This window comes from Lynx rufus, unplaced genomic scaffold (assembly GCF_022079265.1).
Source record: "Lynx rufus isolate CCGP_SWC_20201006 ecotype Redwood Valley unplaced genomic scaffold, mLynRuf1.p SCAF_6, whole genome shotgun sequence".
Lineage (NCBI taxonomy): Eukaryota > Metazoa > Chordata > Mammalia > Carnivora > Felidae > Lynx > Lynx rufus.
The window spans coordinates 93,638,749-93,659,061 of record NW_025814878.1 but is presented as its reverse complement, the minus strand read 5'-3'; the positions used below and the strand labels follow the sequence as shown (position 1 = coordinate 93,659,061).

The window sequence follows — 20,313 nt, the reverse complement described above, 5'->3', positions numbered from 1 at the left end:
CCATAATGTAAACTATGGACTTTCAGTGATTATGATGTGTCAGTGTAGGTTCATCAATTGTAACAGATGTACCACTCTGGTGGGGGGATGGTGATATTGAGAGAGACAGGGAGTAAATGGGAAATCTCTGTAACTTCTCCTCAATTTTTATGTGATCTTAAAAGTATCCCCAAAATAAAGTTTTAATAAAAACAAAAATTGGGGGAGATCACAAACAGCCCATTGCTAGAAAATATGATAAGGCTTTTGGATCTTAAGTGTTAGGAAGAGATATTTAGCTCAATAGTTCTACAGTAAACTCATAAGAAGTGATAATTTCTTAGATTAGACACTACTGATAGAATAGTAAGTGTAAAATGCCATGGACATTATAAACTTTACTGCAAACATTAGCTGTAAGGTTAATTTGTGTCTGTCAGATGAAAACCATGAATTGGTCTCAAAAATAAAATTCAGTATTTTTTGTTTGCTTGTTTTTAGATTAATAGTACATTGAGCAACAGAGAAAAATATCCTCATTGGGAGAAGAAAACAGTAATAAAGGGGTCATATGGTTTTGCATGAAGATGCTGGGGGAGATTATAAATAGCACAGAACTATAATATTTTACCATCTCTTGGTTTTAATAACCACCCAGGGAAAAATTTGAGGGGTTCTCTTAAGTTTCAAGATGGCTTCACTGGTCCAGAATCTTCTTTTGGCTGAGTGAGAAAATTTCATGCTTTCTCTGCAAACCAGAAGATTCCTGAGCGAACACTGGAATGATAAGAGAGGGATATGTCACCCTATAGTTGGTACAGTCCTTCTCTAATACACAGTGATAACTTCTTATAGACCAGGTATTTCAGACTCTTCTGTGAACATGAAAGAACAAATTGGATGCAGTGTGTACCCAGTGAGTGATGCAGGGCATGGGTCTCTTATAAAGTTATTGACAGTACTATTTCATACAGCACAATTTATTAGCAAATCCTACAGTGATGGAACATTTTCATTTCCTGAGAGAATCTGTCTGCTTCTCTATCAACACTGCCCAGTCTAGTCAAGACCTCAGCTTATTCTCTCCTCTATAGGCCAAGGAAAAATCGCTGGGTAACCACAAAATCTGAATCAGGTAAAAAAACGTACATATATATATATATATATATATATATATACATATATCCATTTATTACCTCATTCAGCATTGGTTCTTTATGAAAAGTTATAAATGCACAAAAATATTGGTGTACTGGTAAAACTACTATCTCCAAATTTTCTCAGCATTTATTTCCCATTTTCCATAGAATTTCCCCAAATGGTATGAATAGTATCAATGGGCAATAAGCCATTCATTCAGTCTTGAGTAGTTGTTTTTCCTTAGTTGTGATATACTGAAACTGGTGGCTTTGTCCTTTATATGAAACTTGCATCCTACTTAAAGTTTAAAAACATATTACAAAAAACATCCAGCCAGATTTTAAGGTTATTCAGTCATTCAGTTTAAGATTCTTTGGATATATATATATACACTAATTTTCTATGACTTACATGTTATTTTTCTTCTAATTAGAATAGAGTATAATACAATACAACCTTTAGGCTTATGACCAATAAACAATAACACTTTGGAAAATGCACAAAAATCTTAAAAAGCTCACAAATGTAATAAAGCTTAGCTGAATAATTCAAGTGACCCTTTTGTATCTTTAATAATTCTATAAATCCAAGACCATTAACATTTACTGGGCTATTTAGTGAATAATTAGCATAGATTTCTTAAAGAATTATAACATATTTAATTCTCATACTTATAGGAGCAGTTGACTACTTTTTCAGAGTGACTTTTTTTTTTAACTGCAGAAGAAGGTCTGCACAGGACGTGTCATGAAGAGAACAAAGCCAACTGAAATGGAAGTGGTGGGTGGTGGGATAGTCTCCCCCAATCTCTTTGTCACACTTTTCTACTTTCCAGTCTATTAGCTCCTGTATCCAAATATGCAGTGTGGCAAAATTTCCAAGTCTTTTTTTTTTATTTTTAAAAATTTTAAAGTAATCTCTATACCCAATATGGGGCTCGAATCACAACCATGAGATCAAGAGTCACATGCTCTACCGACTGAACCAGCCAGGCGCCCCCAAATTTCCACTTCTACTTGTCATGGATCTCTGATGTCTTTTTGTCATATCTATATGCTAGCATGGAACAGATTCATCATCTACAAAAGCAAGTCTCCAGCATTGCCCTGACCACAGGGTACCCATAGTATGGGTGAAAGATCAAGCACTTAACAGCGGAAGTTCACGTCATCTTATCTCACTTCCTTTCCAACATTTATAATCTTCACTGGATCGATTCTCAAATGATTTGCTATCAGGTTGATTTAAGCTAATATCAAAGTGTAAATGAAAAAGGTACCCAGATGTGCCCTCCTAGAAGTGAAAGCAGCAACACAACTCTCATTTGTAATCACTTACGATAAGATGCAATTTTATACCTCCCGCCAAGAAAGTGTTGTTAATGGGATGCTAGTGTGTATTATGCACCAGTAAATACAGTACTCTGTGCTGATGGAGTCTGCTTTGGGTTGTGACTCTGCACCTCCCCCACTCACACTCTGTCTCTGTCTCTCAAAAATGAATAAATGTTAAAAAAAAATGTTTTTTAAGCATCACTTGTAGTGGTGTTAATTATACGGAAATCTGGACTAGGTGAACCTATTTGAGTTTGAGAGGCCGGTTGCTCATACCACCAATAAGAGAACTATGGTGAGGAGTTCCATACAGGATTCTCTTCTAACATAACTCTTGCCTTTGCATGCAAAATGCTAGAAATGAACCGATGCACAAATAGGCTTTGTTATTTGAAAATATGTACTACAGCATCCGTAATTTAAAAAATCCGAGTTAAATGCAATTGCAATCAGATTTCTATATATTTTAAAAGCTAAACATGTCATTGTCTCTATAAGTGAGAGTTTTCTAGTTCAAACTAAACATATATGCTCTATTTTGTTTTTCGAAAGTATTTTTCCCCTGCCAATGCAAAGTTGCAAGATAAAATGATGACAGTAATTATTCAAAGAATGCCGTATTACAAATTAAAACATTTAGCATAAAATGATTGCAGCCTTTTCATATCACCTTTTTCATGTTTCACAGGAAATATGTTTTTTTCTCTGATACATTTTAAATAGTACTATTATATTTTTTAGGGAAAAAACTAGCATGAAATGTTTTGTCACCACTTTGAGTCTGATTATCTGCATGGCCCTTTCTAATGTGATAAGGAAATAAAGAATGGATCCATTTAACACCGAGTGCTTCTCTTGTCCTATGTTCTTTCTCTCTCTAGACCGTGTCAGTGTCTGTGTCTGTTCTCACACTGAGCTGCATTGCCTTGGATCGATGGTATGCAATCTGTCACCCTTTGATGTTTAAGAGCACAGCCAAGAGGGCCAGGAATAGCATTGTCATCATCTGGATTGTCTCCTGCATTATAATGATTCCTCAGGCCATAGTCATGGAATGCAGCACCATGCTCCCTGGCTTAGCCAATAAAACCACTCTCTTTACTGTGTGTGATGAGCGCTGGGGCGGTAAGTACATTATGGGCCACAGGCTGACATTTATATGACAGCTGAAAACTAAAATTTTGATTTGCATAGTCATTGTGAAGCTGACCTTGTATGTTTTATTGGCATCTGTTAATCAAGTATTGCAAAAGCACGAAACCCAAGTAGGAACCCAAAACAGTTTCACAGAATAGCTCCACTTACCTCTGTCTTTTGGAAACATTGATGCACGGTTATCTAGTTTTCATATTTTACAGGTAGAGAATGAATGGAAGGACTTTCCCTAAAATTTATATTTAATTATGCCAGCTTTTCTTAAATTCTCTAAAACAATAAAAACTCATTTATACAATCCAAATACATATTCCAGGGTGATTAACATTTTACAAGATAGTACAATGTTATATTGCCTCAAGTGCTAAGTTCTCTAATGCGCTTCAGATACAACTGGGAATTTTCATTTTAAAACCATGTCCTGCCTGGAAACGTGACTGGAGTTGAGTATGTAGACTTATGCTCTTCTCTAAGTCAAATTATCTAAATTTGCTGTGTTTATTCATAAAATATTAAACTGATAAATTATCACATAATTTTTTCTGATTTAAGAATTATATTAATTATGTGGGCACCTGGGTAACTCGGTTAAGCGTTCGTTTCTTGATTTTAGCTCAGATCATGATCTCACAGTTTGAGGTATTGAGTCCTGCGTGGAGCTCTGTGCTGACAGTGCATAGCCTGCTTGGGATTCTCTCCCTCCCTCTCTCTCTGCCCCTCCCCTGTTTGTGTGCACACATGCACATGTGCACAATCCCTTTCTCTCTCAAAAGAAACATTTTAAAAAAAGAATTAATTATGAATCCTTTTGGTTTCCAATCTGATATATATATGGCAGTTAAATTTATAATTTTTAAAAAATTTTTATTAATTTTTGACAGAAACAGAGCATGAGCAGGGGAGGGGCAGAGACAGAGGGAGACACAGAATCTGAAACAGGTTCCAGGCTCTGGGCTGTCAGCACAGAGCCTAACCCGGGGCTCAAACCCGTGAACTGTGAGATCATGACCTGAGCCAAAGTCAGATGCTTAACTGACTGAGCCACCCAGGCACCCACCCCAATCTGATATGTGTGGCAGTTAACTTTAAACAAGCAGAAGTTTGAAGGCCTTATATTCTTTTGGTTCAAAACTCTCAGTGAGAGCCTTTAAGGTTTTTCTGTAATAGTGGAAACACTTCTATCAATACCTGATGATGGCACAAACCTGGACACAGCAAGGAAATCAAACAATACTGCGTTTTAGTATAGCATGTACTAGTTACAAAATTATTACATTAAATTTGAGGAAAACAATCTGTTATCTTCTGGGTAAGTATATAACAATGGACCATACTTAGGAAGTTTAAACATTAGGAAGGAATTTGTTTATTAGACAGATGTATATTTATGAATATTAGAAAATGTATCAACGAAAACAGTGTACCCCATGGATTGCTTATGGGTCTGGTATTTTAAAGTATTTGAATCTTTGAATTTATATTATTTCTTACCTTAATACTTTGATTGGAACACTGAAAAGAAAAAAGTCAGGAACTAAAAATTTAGGCATATGCTTTCACTCTAACAGGATAAAAATTAAAAGGCACTGGGATTACTTTCCATATATTATCCAAAGACCCATAGTAACTAAAATTGCACAGTCCGTGGTTTCTATTGTCCCAAATATTAACTAGCCATTTTTGAAATTGAGGTTTTCCCTTCCTTTCTAACATTGTAATTCATTTGCTATATTTTCTCTGGATCATCTTCATTTTCCCCCAAATTTCCTTATTAACGATGCAGACAAAAACAAAATGAATGGAAAATTCCAAAAGGGTAAGTCTATTTCTTTAGAGTCTCAAGTCCCATTTATTTAATGTTCAAACAACATCTTGAGTACTTAGGATATGCCAGGAATTATGCCAACCTGGAGAGAAATAGACTGCCTATGGGAACACATTGCAGGGAGTGAGACTGAAAACCAAACAAACAAATGTTTATAATGTAATTAGTATTTCAGTATACTTGTATACAAAGTGCTAGGAACACAAATGAGAGAACAGACTCAGCCCTGGCCATTTGAACAAATGTTTACAAAGGAGCCGCTAACATTTCAAGTGAAGAATTGGAGGAGAGATTCTCCAAACAGGGAAATGGGAAAGGGTGTCCCGGGAGGGAGAAAACCCACACAATGAGAACTATCCCTGAAAGAAGAAAACAGGGTACTGGACCTGTAGTTTCTGCAGTGGAAGGATATACAGTCTAAAGAACTGTGTTTGGAAAGACTGGTTTGGCGACCAATTGTGACATGTCTCTTAGGCAATTTTTATACAATGAGTTATATTTGGAAATCAGTCTAAGATCTCTTGATCAGAATGCTTTTGATAATTAATGAAGAAATTGAGCCATAAATTATTTGCAGATTATGAAGCAAAGAAGTACATGTAAATTTAAGCTTCCAACTCAAAAGTTGGATTCTTTAAGCTTGTGAAAATGGCACAAAGATTAAAATACCTACCTTTAATCTAACGTGTCAGTAGTATTTTCTCTAAAATATTTTAGTAATTAGTTTATACATTTGTAGACTGATTTAATAAGATTTTATTTCTTTTTTTAATGTTGCCCTGAATAATCAAGCAGCATTCACTTTCATTGACAAAAAGATTCTGGAGCTAGGGAATCCTGTCATTAATTCTGATTAAATAAATAGCCACATCACTTTATAATTACTTTGAGTAAAAAATATAAATATCTAAAACTCATTTCAACCTTTAGCGTTTATTATCTAGCTCTAGCAGAGACATTTTACTAAAAAACAGCAACTGCTATTGAATATTTAAAATTCTAAAAGCCTTCAGAAGTAATTTAGGGAAACTATTTGAAAAATGATTTTATATTAGTCCACAATTACTTAACATGATTATAAAGGCTTAAGTTAAGCCATACAAAATTGAGTTTACCATCCACAAAATCAAAAAATAAAATTTATGAAATTAACCTTTTGAATATTAAATGAAATTTTAAATCACTTAGTGTTTTCAAGAAGAATATGAAAGAATCAAAGTGAGCTCTTATCATTTTGATCATTAGACATCTCTTTCACTATAATAATTTTTACATAGCATGACCTCTTTATATAGGCTCTTTAGAAGTCCATGGTCAACTTAAAATGTTAAAACTCAGACACGTGTGTGATAATAGCCGGCTAAAAAGACCATAGGAAATTATATTTTATAGTGTTGGCTCTCTAAAGTTCAAACATCCTTAAAGTCTGAAAACATTTAGTCCAATTTAAAAAAAATTGTTATGAAATATCTTCTATTTTAGATTTGTGAACTGTGTTTCTTTTTTTTATCCAAAGTTTCATCAATAACATAGGTATAAAAGCAGACAGTGATATCATAATTGTCCTACACCCAGTATATTACAGCATAGAAAGAACCAGTGAACAGTGTGATCACTTGATCCATATCTATCAAATCACTTTTAGGAAAGTCTTGCAAATGCTATGTCACTCGTGGTGCAGAATAACTGAGAACTCTCTGTCTCAGTCTTACTGAAAATATTACCATAAATATTTAATATTTTGTGGATAAGTTATTTCTGCAACTCATTATATGTATTATTGCCGATGGCTTGTACCAAAAAAACAAAACAAAACAAAACCAATAACCCACAAGCCATAACTTCTGGAAGGCACACTCAGTACTCAAAACAAATATATTAATATTTATTTAAATAATCTTTAAAATATGTCTTTGTATATGTTACATTCATTCACACTTCTAAAATTATTCCAGAATTATATACATCGTTTCTTGATTGCTTGATTTGTAAATGCAGTTTCACAGAACATATTCTATTGGAAGGAAACTAACTTCTTTTGTGCACTCAAAGATATAATTGTCTCACCATTCATCCAACACTTAATGAGTATGTCTTGTTTGCCAAACATTTTGTAGACCTTGGGGGATTCATAATTTCTCTTTTCTTGGATCTCACTGCCAAATTCTTGTTTGGTGGTCTGAAAGAAAATAATAATGGAGTCTTTCTTTACAGTCAAATTAATTATAGCACCTTGCCTATTGTAAGATTTTGAAAAAAAATATATATATATTGAATTTCAGTGTACATATATGTTCTCTCTCTTTTTTTCTCTCTCTCTCTATATACATATATGTGTATATGTATCTCTCTCTATATATATACATATACATATATACATATATACATATACATATATACACACATATATATACATATATACATACATACATACATATATACATGTATATACATACATATATATACATATATATACACACACATACATATAACATTTTATTAGAGAGAAGATAATAAAGATTCAAGTAAACTTTATTGGATTCATAAACTTTGAAAAGACAGTCTATATGGAATATTTGGGAACTTTAATTTATTGGTCCATTGAGTTCCTGATAGGTATAACATGAAGGACAAAGTGTTTGTAGATTATAGATAATTAGATTAGCATGTTGGCTCAATAACACACCTTAACTCACTGAGATTAAGTCTTGCCTTGTTAACATAGGACATTATTCTTTGATCTCTGATTTGGGAGACTAAATAAAGATCCACATTTGCTCCGTAATTATTGGTTTGATATATATGCAAGAATTTATTCAGATTGTACCTATTTATTATTTGAGGAGAGACACTAATTTTGAATGGTTGCCAATCTTTAAGATGTTGTTTTATAATATGAGTGCTTGAGTGCAACAAATTTCATGTAACTACATTCTAGGTAATATATAAATGTCTTGAATACATAGAAGACATTGTTCATCAAGTGCAGAGAGACTTCAGAGAAAGTTTCAACCCATTCAACTTAAAATTCCAATGGCATTTATAAGTTTTCAATTAGCTTAGACTCTAAGTACGGAATGAAGAATGTTAAGACTACCATGTTTCTCCAATTATCTATAATAATATTTTTATTAAAACAATCACTCCCAGCTGGCAAGTGTAATTTCACCTGATCAACTTTTCTCTGTGTGGTTGTTCATTATCATACTATGCATTTACCAGCCAATTACATATTTTACCAACTATTTATAAATATACCCACTACAGAATGAGCTTTCTCTCCCATCTGTTTAAAACCCAAACTGTTATCACAGTGATGGTATCCATAGCTGCAATTAAAAAAAGAAAAATATTACCTCTCAAATCTACTCTCCTTCACTCAGGTTAGCCGGAGGTAGACCTCAAACGTCTGTCAGCTTCAAAGCTGGGAGCCCATGTGACACCTTCAAAACAAATAAAAGTTCAAAGGCACTCAGGTGCCTGGGAAGTGTCCAGGTCATCCTCCACTCCTCTGAAATGGGCTTGCCAAATACTGTGCTGGTTGTGGCACTTCAAAGGGCATGGCTGTTATTCCTCCAGTTACTGCTCAGATTCTATCACTTTTTATGTAACTGGCCTGTTTTATGGGATAAACTTAAAAGGAAGTTAGAAACACATGAGTAGGTGTGAGCCAGTTGGGCCACAGAAGAGCTAAAAATGACACCCCAAATCAGTCTCTTGATTGCTCTCTACCAGAAGCACAGGCACCCCGCTGTCCCCTGTGAAGATTACAGTGAAGAAAAACATCTACCTGAGAAGATGGAGTTTAGAAAGAAAAATAAGGAGACTGTTAAACTCAGCCAACTCTAGAAGACAAGGTGATGGACTCAAGATTGTGGAGAATAGTCAACTCATAGATATATTTAAAACATATTCAGTAACAATTAAATGAATGATTGTTCAATGAATATTATCAATTATTGCGTTCATCTTCATAGTTACTGTTGGTTAATCCTGACTGTAAATTGTCCTTACCACATTTGATCACAGAACTGACTCTTCATGCTTCTACGTGCCCTTTCTGAAGCTATGGGGGAAAAAAAATGCATAGAGGTGATAGCATTATCCCTCAATAATAGTATGGAACTAACCTCATTGCCAATATCAAAGCCAAATAAAGCTGCTTAATTTTTAGAAATGAAAAAAAAATTAAATTTGTATTTTGTTATCATTGAATTAGAATTATATCTAATTACTGCATTTAGTATCCATGGAATCCATGTAGGATGCATTCTATTTCCTGTTTTCCATTTAAGTAAAAGTAACTGGATCACTGTGATATATTCAAATACAAGTATGGGAAAAATATCCTTCAAAGCATTTAAAAAGTCAGTAGGGACTCCTGGCTGGCTCCGTTGGTGCAGCATGTGACTCCTGATCTCGGGGTTGTGAATTCGAGCCCCATGTTGGGTGTAGAAATTAAAAATCAAATCTTTAAAAAAATAAATAAAACAATTAAAAGTCAGTAATAAATATATTTAGAAAAGCTAAAAATATATATTAAAGCACAATGTTATTTATTAATTGAATAATTGACTCTTTAATAAAGGCCCAATCTGTGATACATATCGCCTGTGTACCTAGACTTAATGGCAAGAAATCACTACAATCCTAGAGGTGCTCATGACTAAATCAATGAGATAAATATTAAAAAAATTGTTTAAAGATTAAGTAAAAAAACCTTAAGAATATCATTTTTATTAAAAGTGCATTGCATACATATATATACATACAAACAAAATACTGAGAGAGAAATTTTATATTGTTCTGATAATCAACAAAAAGAATCATTAAATGTTTGCTGTGTTTATTTTTCGAAAAATTTTCCACATTCGTACATGGGGGTACAACTGGAATAGCTTCCCATTTCTCCAGAAACTTATAATGAGAAAGAATCACTTGTCTTGTTTCCTATTGCGAATTTTATAGCGCATTCCAAGTTAATTTTCGTTAATTAGCCTAGATAACTTATTTTTGATAAATGAATGCTTGACTTTGGATAGCCAGTGTTAACACACAGTCAGAAATTGTTAGTTGTTATTCCTTTCTGAGTACATTAAATGAAATTAAGACTTCACATTGTGTGTGTGTGTGTGTGTGTGTGTGTGTGTGTGTGTGTGAGACATGCCAGTGAAATCATATAGAAGTTAAATGTGTACTTTGAAGGCAAAACATTGACAGACATACCTTTAAAAAAATATGTGAATTATAAAACCAGATTTCATTATTTTGGCTTTCATTTCAGGTGAAATTTACCCCAAGATGTATCACATCTGTTTCTTCCTGGTCACGTATATGGCACCACTGTGCCTTATGGTGTTGGCCTATCTGCAAATATTTCGTAAACTCTGGTGTCGACAGGTACGTGATTTCAAATGATTTCTTTATGCTTTGCTTAGGATGTGCTCAAAACTAAAAGTGAAGAGTACACTGAACCAACATAATATGCCTACTGAAAGACTGTATTCTAAAATGTTGAGGCCCTAACCATGGAAATATGCCTGGGCAATTTTTAGGTTAATATTTAGGGAATGTGTTTATGAACTGCCTTAATGACTTTAAATTTTAAAGCACTGTGATGAATTGATTTGATTTTTGTCTAGGATTCATATAAGTTTTACTTTGTCAAATAAATAACGAAAAATTCTTTAAAGTTTCCTGAGACTGTATGTAAAGAATGTTGTCGTCTTTATGAGATTTATGTAGTACATTTTTATTATATGGGTTAAATCTCCAACTTCAAAGATCTTATTATTATTAATATTATTTTAGTACAGTAGAGAGTCAGGCAGAATTTAGAATTTTAGAAACTGTTTATAATACTGATTGGGGATTATTGTAATTTGTTAGGTAATTTTGCTCTCCCAGTGAGTATATTCATTCTCTGTCGCTCATTCATCATTTATTGTATCATATTTCTTTTGCACACATATCTGATAAAAAGCTAAAAGCCCCTGTCCACATCACCGATGAATTCATAGACTAGAGGAGGGAAAGAGTCAGATGCAGAGTGAAAATCATCTTCATAAAAATAAGCCAGATGATCAGAGGAAGGCTTGGTGGATGGGTATGGTATCTAATTCAGAGCAGGAGACGCTTAAGCGGAACCTTGATGATTCAAAGTAAATCAGCAACAGATACATGTAATGGTTTATAAAAGTTTAGACAATGGGTATAGCTTATCCTCTTATACATTTTACCTTAAAATGCCACACCTCTTGGAAATGTATCTCTCTCTTTCTCTAAACTTATTGCCAGCACTGAGAGCTCATCAGGCTTGTGGAAAGCCATGCTGTTAGTCTGTTTGCTCTTATGTATTTTATCCACTGGGAAGAATTTACTGGACCACACTAATTCATTAAAAGGATGCCACAAAGCTTTTCTTTGGTCTTTGAGGGTGAGTCTTAATTTGAGTCTCCTTCAAATTTTGTTAGTCAAAGCAATTTTTCAAGATATCTTTTACTGGTTGAATATGAGTCATGGTTGCATTTTTCCACCCTGTGTCTTATAATTCCAACTTTTTTTTCTTTTCCTCTATTTGTGCAAAGAAACAATTTCTCTTATAATCTTAAAAAAATGTAGCTGTTAACAATATTTACGATCATTCTGACCTCTAATTTTTCAACTAAGGTAATAAATGTGTACCCCTGTATAACATGAGTGTTGTTTTATAGGTCCCAGTGATGGTTTCTTCAACACTCCACCTGGCCGTGATATCACACATTTTAGGGTGCTTGTTGCTATCGTGCCCACTTCTTGGTAACTGTTATTATACTAGTCAGTATTTGCTACATTATTCTGCTGTTAAAAAACAACCTTAAAATATGTGGCTTTGCAGCAAGTTTGTCTCACTGACGTTCCATGGCAATAGTGAGGATGGGCTATGGCTGTGTTCTCCTTGTCGTCTCATTTCGGAACTCAGTCTAAAGGAACAGCACTTCCTGAGACATGCCATTCTGGAACTGAGGGAAAGGGCAAGGAATCTGGAAGAAATGTGTACTGTGTCTTAAATCTTTGCTTTGAACTGGCATGTGTTAAGTCTCCTCATATTTCATTTGCCAAAACAAGTCTTGTGATTAACTGGACCATGGAGAAGGGAAGTATCCTACTCTCACAGAAAGACACTGCAAGTGAAAAGGCAGTAGGAATCTTCTTACAAGCTGAGTGAATAATTGGAATGATACAGTACAGAGAATTCAAAACCACAGACTCAGGGTCGGGACTACATGAGTTTAAATCCTGAGTCTGCAACTTAATACATGCATGAATTTTGTCAATTTTTTAAAATTTCTCTGCCTCTCTTTCATGATCTTTAGAGTGGGGTTGCATAGCATCTACCTCTCAGAGTTGTTACACTTATTTGATGAGTTAATTCAAGTGCCTAGAGCACAGAAAGTGCTCATCAATTAAAATACCTTAATGGTATATACTGTTAATCATCCTTTCAACGGAATCTGCTTATATATCTAAAATAACAAGCATGTGTTGAATCCATGTATATGATGACTTTCTTAAATAGATCTCTTTCACAGTGCTTTTAAATAACATTAGAATGACATTTTTTAATTTGTCTATCTGCTCTACTCTACAGATGAAGATAGTACACTCTAGTCTTTATCTTATATCCCACCAATTTGTAATATACATAGAACGTATCTGTTGCTGAATAAATACTTTGTAAGAAAAAAGTGAGTAGAAAAATAAGAGGAAGTTCTGGGAATATTTAGAAAGAAGAGAACATTGGGGAATTCATTGCCCAGTTGTTCATAGAACAATTCATGGAAAAATTGGAATTTGAAATTTTTCTTGAAAGAGAAAACGCTTTTAATGAGTATGTAGGAATAAAGATATTTTAGATTTCCATTGAGATTCTTGACTAGAAATATTCAGTGTTAAGAGCATTCCCTACTTCCATATTTTTTCTAGTAGTGTGCATTACATATAATAGATGCTTATATTGGCTTATTCATTTATTTCCAGATTGACATGACTTTAAAACTCCGTGGGGTACCTAAATCGGTATTGTTCATCATTGAATCCCAAACACTTAATGGTATGGTATCTTGCACAAAGAAAGTAATCCAAAAAATGTTGAATAGATAACTACCAAACTCCAACCCGTTTATTTATCCATTATTAAAGCTTATAGTTCTTCATTTCTCAAACTCTAAAGTAAGTTCAAAATTGTATTGCAGGTTTAGAAATAACCTACATTCTTTTGATGAATTGTTCTGGTTAGCACAAACCACATGATCTAGGAGATTTGCAGTAAAATGCTTGGGCTGTGAAACTAAAAACATTTACAAAACAGATTGGAATGGAAAATGACAAGTTCAGCTGAGCTCACTTTAGGAGCCACAATAAAGTAAATTAACCCCAAATGGGTGATTATGTAGAATTCTGCTTGAGCAACTCTGAGTTTCCAACTGTTAATGTCTATAAACTGAGTTCCAAGGCATTATGTGTGCCATAGGCTACATCAAGTGAGCCATCAAATGGAGGGCCTATCTTATTTGCTTAACCTTACAGATGCATGGAATCTGTTACATACTTTGGAATTTCTAAGTGTAAGATTATTAATGAGTAAAGCATGCAACCTTGTCTGACTTTCTCAAGAACTTCAATCTTCATTAAATGAATTAACTAATGCTTTGCTATAATCAATGACTTAAATTCTTTCTTGATAATGTGACTCAGGAAATTCATTCAGTCTGGAGATTCTACAGAGGCTTCTCTAAGCCTCTTCTTCCTAAGACCTGTTTAATCTTAGCTTATATGACTCTATCAGTGTTCTTACTAGTTCTAGGCTGCGATAATTCAACACTTAAATTATAATCATCATGTGAACTCATGCTAACTCATTCCAAAAATATTTATTAAGCACCCACTATATTACTGGTACTGTGGGATGAACTGGGGATGAATCATACCTGATCTTTGAGTCTGAACTGAATTTCAACTTACCAAGGAATATAACTTTGAAAAAATTTTCCTGTCCTAATTTTTATCACAGTCTTTTCTACTACTCTTTGTTATTCAACATTCGTCTAAGAAAACTTAAAATAATTAATATTAGGGGATGATAACTCAGTCCTGTGTGAGAAAATAGACAGCAAATTGTAATTGAGGAGGCAGAATCAAAAGGTGATACCTCAAGTCCACACAGAGAAATAAAGAGCACTAATGAAAGTAACCACATAGGTAAATACAAAAGAAAGTATAAATATTTCTGTTTGTAATACTTTTATTCTCCTACTTGACTTAAGACACAATAGCATAAAGCAATAATTATAAAACTGTATAGATTCAGCTTATAATGTAAAGTATAATTCAAAGGAAAGAGAAGGGAATGAAGCTAGATTGGATCAAAGTTTTTATACACTATTGAAATCAAATTTCCATTAATCCAACTATTGTTTAGGTTGCTAATTGTAACTCTCAGGGCAACAACTAAGAAAATAACTCAGAAGACTATTGTGAAAAAAAGGAAGCAAGAGCTTTAAAATGGTATACTAGAAAATATCTATTTAACATAAAGCAGCAATGGAGGAATAGACGAACAAAATAGACTTGATACATACAGAAACAAACAGCAAACTGATGGATACAAATTATTCCTTTTCAATAACTAAGTTAATGTAAATGAATAAAACATGCCAGAGATTGACAGAATAAAAAAACAAACATAAAACGATACAACTCCATGCTATCTACAAAAGACACATCTCATATTCAAAGACACAAATAGTTAAATATAAAATAGTAGGAAAAAACATACTATGGAAACAGTAACCAAAATAAAGCTGAAGTAGCTGTAGTAATATTAAAGGAAACTTTAACAAAAACTGTGACTATAGGGATACCTGGCTGGCTGTCAGTAAAGCATGTGATTCTTGACCTCGAGTTTGTGAGTTTGTGCCTCAAACTGGGTGTAGAGATAACTTAAAAATAAAAATCTTCCAAAAAAAATTGTGACTGGGGGGGCTGGGTGGCTCAGTCAGCTGAGTGTCTGGCTCTTGATCTTGGCTCAGGTTGTGATCCCAGGGTCATGAGAGTGAGCCCCACATTGAGCTCCACACTCTGGAGATTCTCTCCATGCTAAGATTCTCTCTCTCTCTCTCTCTCTCTCTCTCCCCCCCTCTCCCTCTCCCTCTCCCTCTCCCTCTCCCTCTCCCTCTCCCTCTCCCTCTCCCTGTCCCTCTCCCTCTCTCTTTGTGTGTGTGTGTCCCCCTGCTCTGTCCCTCTCTCCTGCTCTTGCTCTCTGTCTCTAAAGTTAAAAAAAATTAACTGTAGATAAATAAGGATATTTCAAAATAATAAGTCGATCTATCAGGAAGTTATGAAAATTATAAACTTGGGGTGCCTGGGTGGCTCAGTTGGTTCTGCATTTGACTCTTGATTTTGGCTCAGGTCATCACCTCATGGTTCATGAATTCAAGCCTTGCCTCAGGCTCTGCTTGGAATTCTGTCTCCCCTGCCTCTGTCTCTCCCCCACTCACACACATTTTCTCTCTCTCTCTCTCTCTCAAAAATAAATAAATAAAATTTAAAAATTTTTCTAAAAGAAATATAAACTTAGCAAATGAAATCCACAATACATGAGGCAAAAACAGAATTGAAAAGAGAAATCCACAATGCAACAGTAATAGTTGAAAACTTTAGTACTCCTCTTTCAGTAATGGATAGAAAATCTAGGCAGAATATTAACAAGGAAATAGAAGACTGGTACAAAACTATCAACCAACTAGACCTAACAAGTGTCTACAGAACAGTCCTTCAAAAACAGCAGAATGTGCATTCATCAAAAGTGCACATGGACTCTTCTCCAGACTAGATCCAATGATAAGCCATAAAGCAAGTCTCAGAACACTTAAAATAATGGAAGTCATAAAAAGTGCATTCTTCTACTATAATTGAATTATATTGGACATTAACCAAAGACAGAAAATGGGAAATTCATTCACAAGTATATGGAATTTAAACCTTTCACTTTTAAATAACCAAAAGGTAGGGGCGCCTGGGTGGCTGAGTCAGGCTTCTGATTTCGCCTCAGGTCATGATCTCATGGTTCATGAGTTCGAGCCCTGTGTCAGTCTCTGTGCTGACAGCTCAGAGCCTGAAGCCTGCTTTGGATTCTGTGTCTCCCTCTCTCTCTACCCCTCCCTGCTTATGCTCTGTCTCTCTCTGTCTCTCAAAAATGAATAAATGTTAAAAAAATAAGTGTTCTGACCATTAAAAATAAATAAATAAATAAATAATCAAATGGTAAAAGAAGAAATTACAAAAGAGCTTAAAACACTTTGAAATAAATAAAAATGAAAACAATACATCAAAACTTATGAAATTCAGCAAAAGAACTGTTTAGAGAGAAATTGATAGTTATATCACCTATGTTCAAAAGAAGAAAGATCTCATATCAATAAACCAACATTCCACTTTTAGAAGTTAGAAATAGAAGAAAACATTAAAGACCAAAGCAAATAGTAGGAAGGAAATAATAAAGCGTAGAGTGTAAGGAAATAGAATATGGAAAATAATAGATAAAAGTCAATTAAACTGAAAATCGGTTCTTTGAAAGATACTGACAAGAAAAAACAAGAAAAGATCACTAAAATCACAAGTAAAAGAGGAACATCACCACAAATGTTACAGAAATAGAAAAGGTAAGGGAATGCTATGAATAATTGCATGCCAGAAAAGATAGTAAAAAGATAGATAGCATAAAGTGGACAAATTCATAAAAATACACAAACTACTAAAATCATCTAAAGGAGAATTAGAAAATCTGAATAGACCTATTATAAATCAAGAGATTAAATTAGTAATAAGAAATTTCCCACAGAAAAAGCTCACTGGCTTCCCTGTTGAATTCTACCAAATATTTAAAGGACAATTAATACCAAACTTCCACAAACTCTTCCAAAAAGTAGAGGAGAGAACACACCCCACATCATTCCATAAGGACAGAATTACACTGCTATTAAAAGTAGACAAATATATCACAAGAAAACTACAGACTAATATACGTAAGAATACAGAGTAGTATACTCAACAAAATACTAGCAAACCATACCCGATATGTAAAAAAGGTAATACAGGATGATGAAGCAGGATTTGAAAATCAATCAGTGTAATACTACATTAACAGAAGACAAAATCCACATGATCATTTCAGTAAATGCAACAAAGCATTTGACCAAAAAATACCCTTTCAAGATAAAAGCACTCAATCAACTAGGAAAAAAAATAGACTTCAATTTGATAAAAGGTATCTATAAAATCCTACAGCTAACATTATATCTTACAGTGAAAGACTGAATATTCCCCTGCTAAGATCAGGAACATGACAAGGATATCTGATCTTAGCAGTTCTATTTAATCTATTCAATATTGAATAGAACTATATTCTACCCAGGTCAGTTAGTCAAGAAATAATAATAATAATAATAATAATAATAATAATAATAAAAGTCATCAAGATTGAAAAGTAAGAAGTAAGCTCTCTTTCTTCATAGAGTACATGAACTTGTACATAGAAAATCCTAAAGAATCCACATGCAAAAAATTAATAAACAAGTTCAGTAAGTTTTGAAAATAATAGATCAGTAAATAAAAATTAGTTTCACGTCTATAAACTAGTAAAGAACAACCTAAAACTGGAATTAACAAAATAATTCCACATAAAATAGCACCAAAAAAGTAAAACAGTTATAAATTTAATAGAATAAACGAATAACATATAAAAACATGCAGGATCATTTAAAAATTAAAGAAGGACTACATAAACTACATAAATGAAATGACATTCCATATTCATGGAATGGAATACTTAATATTGGTAAGATAGAAAAATTCTCAAACCAATCCACGGATTCATCACAATCCCTATCATACACCCAGCTGCCTTGTGGATTTTTGTTAGTTTTTTTGTTTTTGCACAAATTGGCAAACTGTACTAAAATCAATGTGGAAATGAAAGATACCAGGAATTGCCAAAATAATCTTCAAAAAGACAAAGTTGGAAAAGTCACTTTTCAATGTCCAATCTTATAAAACTTAAGTAATCAAGATAGTGTAGTATTTGCATACAGATAGTCATATAGGTCAGTGAAATAGAATTCAAAGTCTGCAAAAAACCTTATGTATTTTGTTTTGTTTTGTTTTAATACGAAATTTATTGTCAAATTGGTTTTCATACAACACGCAGTGCTCATCCCAACAGGGGCCCTCCTCAATGCCCATCACCCACCCTCCCCTCCCTCCCACCCTCCATCAACCCTCAGTTTATTCTCAGTTTTTAAGAGTCTCTTATGGTTTGGCTCTCTCCCTCTCTAACTTTTTTTTTTCCCTTCCCCTCCCCCATGGTGTTCTGTTAAGTTTCTCAGTTTCCACATAAGAGTGAAAACATATGGTATCTGTCTTTCTCTGTATGACTTATTTCACTTAGTATAACACTCTCCAGTTCCATCCACGTTGCTACAAAAGGCCATGTTTCATTCTTTCTCATTGCCAAGTAGTATTCCATTGTATATATAAACCAAAACTTCTTTACCTATTCATCAGTTGATGATCATTTAGGCTCTTTCCATAATTTGGCTATTGTTGAAAGTGCTGCTATCAACATTGGGGTACAAGTGCCCCTATGCATCAGTACTCCTGTATCCCTTGGGTAAATTCCTAGCAGTGCTATTGCTGGGTCATAGGGTAGGTCTATTTTTAATTTTTTGAGGAACCTCCATACTGTTTTCCAGAGCGACTGCACCAGTTTGCATTCCCACCAACAATGCAAGAGGGTTCCCGTTTCTCCACATCCTCGCCAGCATCTATAGTCTCCTGATTTGTTCATTTTAGCCAGTCTGACTGGCATGAGGTGAGATCTCAGTGTGGTTTTGATTTGTATTTCCCTGATGAGGAGTGACATTGAGCATCTTTTCATGTGCCTGTTGGCCATCTGGATGTCTTCTTTAGAGAAGTGTCTATTCATGTCTTTTGCCCATTTCTTCACTGGATTATCTGTTTTTTGGGTGTGCAGTTTGGTGAATTCTTTATAGGTTTTGGACACTAGCCTTTGGTCCGATATGTCATTTGCAAATATCTTTTCCAATTCTGTCGGTTGCCTTTTAGTTTTGTTGGTTGTTTCCTTTTCAGTGCAGAAGCTTTTTATCTTGATGAAGTCCCAATAGTTCATTTTTGCTTTTAATTCCCGTGCCTTTGGAGATGTGCCAAGTAAGAAATTGCTGCAGCTGACGTCAGAGAGGTTTTTTCCTGCTTTCTCCTCTAGGGTTTTGATGGTTTCCTGTCTCACATTCAGGTCCTTTATCCATTTTGAGTTTATTTTTGTGAATGATGTAAGAAAGTGGTCTAGTTTCATTCTTCTGCATGTTGCTGTCCAGTTCTCCCAGCACCATTTGTTACAGAGACTGCCTTCTTTCCATTGGATATTCTTTCCTGCTTTGTCAAAGATTAGTTGGCCATACTTTTGTGGGTCCAATTCTGTAGTTGTGTTCTATTCCATTGGTCTATGTGTCTGTTTTTGTGCCAATACCATGCTGTCTTGATGATTACAGCTTTGTAGTAGAGGCTAAAGTCTGGGATTGTGATGCCTCCCTCTTTGGTCTTCTTCTTCAAAATTACTTTGACTATTCGGGGCCTTTTGTGGTTCCATATGAATTTTAGGATCGCTTGTTCTAGCTTTGAGAAGAATGCTGGTGCAATTTTGATTGAAAAAACCCTTATGTTTATGGTTAATTAGTTATTAACAAAAGTGTCTCACAATTCAATGGGGAAAATCATAGTCTTGTCAGCAAACCCTGCTGGGATGACTTTATATACTCAAAATAA

The 20,313-nt window shown here is 34.2% G+C and overlaps 1 protein-coding gene across 1 annotated transcript in view; it reads left to right on the top strand.

The window, feature by feature from the left end:
* HCRTR2 (hypocretin receptor 2) overlaps nt 1-20,313 on the top strand; it is a 123,110-nt gene that overhangs the window by 79,063 nt on the left and 23,734 nt on the right. The window contains exons 3-4 of the mRNA XM_047103207.1: nt 3,335-3,578; nt 10,718-10,833. Of these exons, the coding sequence (XP_046959163.1) occupies nt 3,335-3,578; nt 10,718-10,833 (360 nt within the window). The remainder of the gene's footprint in view (nt 1-3,334; nt 3,579-10,717; nt 10,834-20,313) is intronic.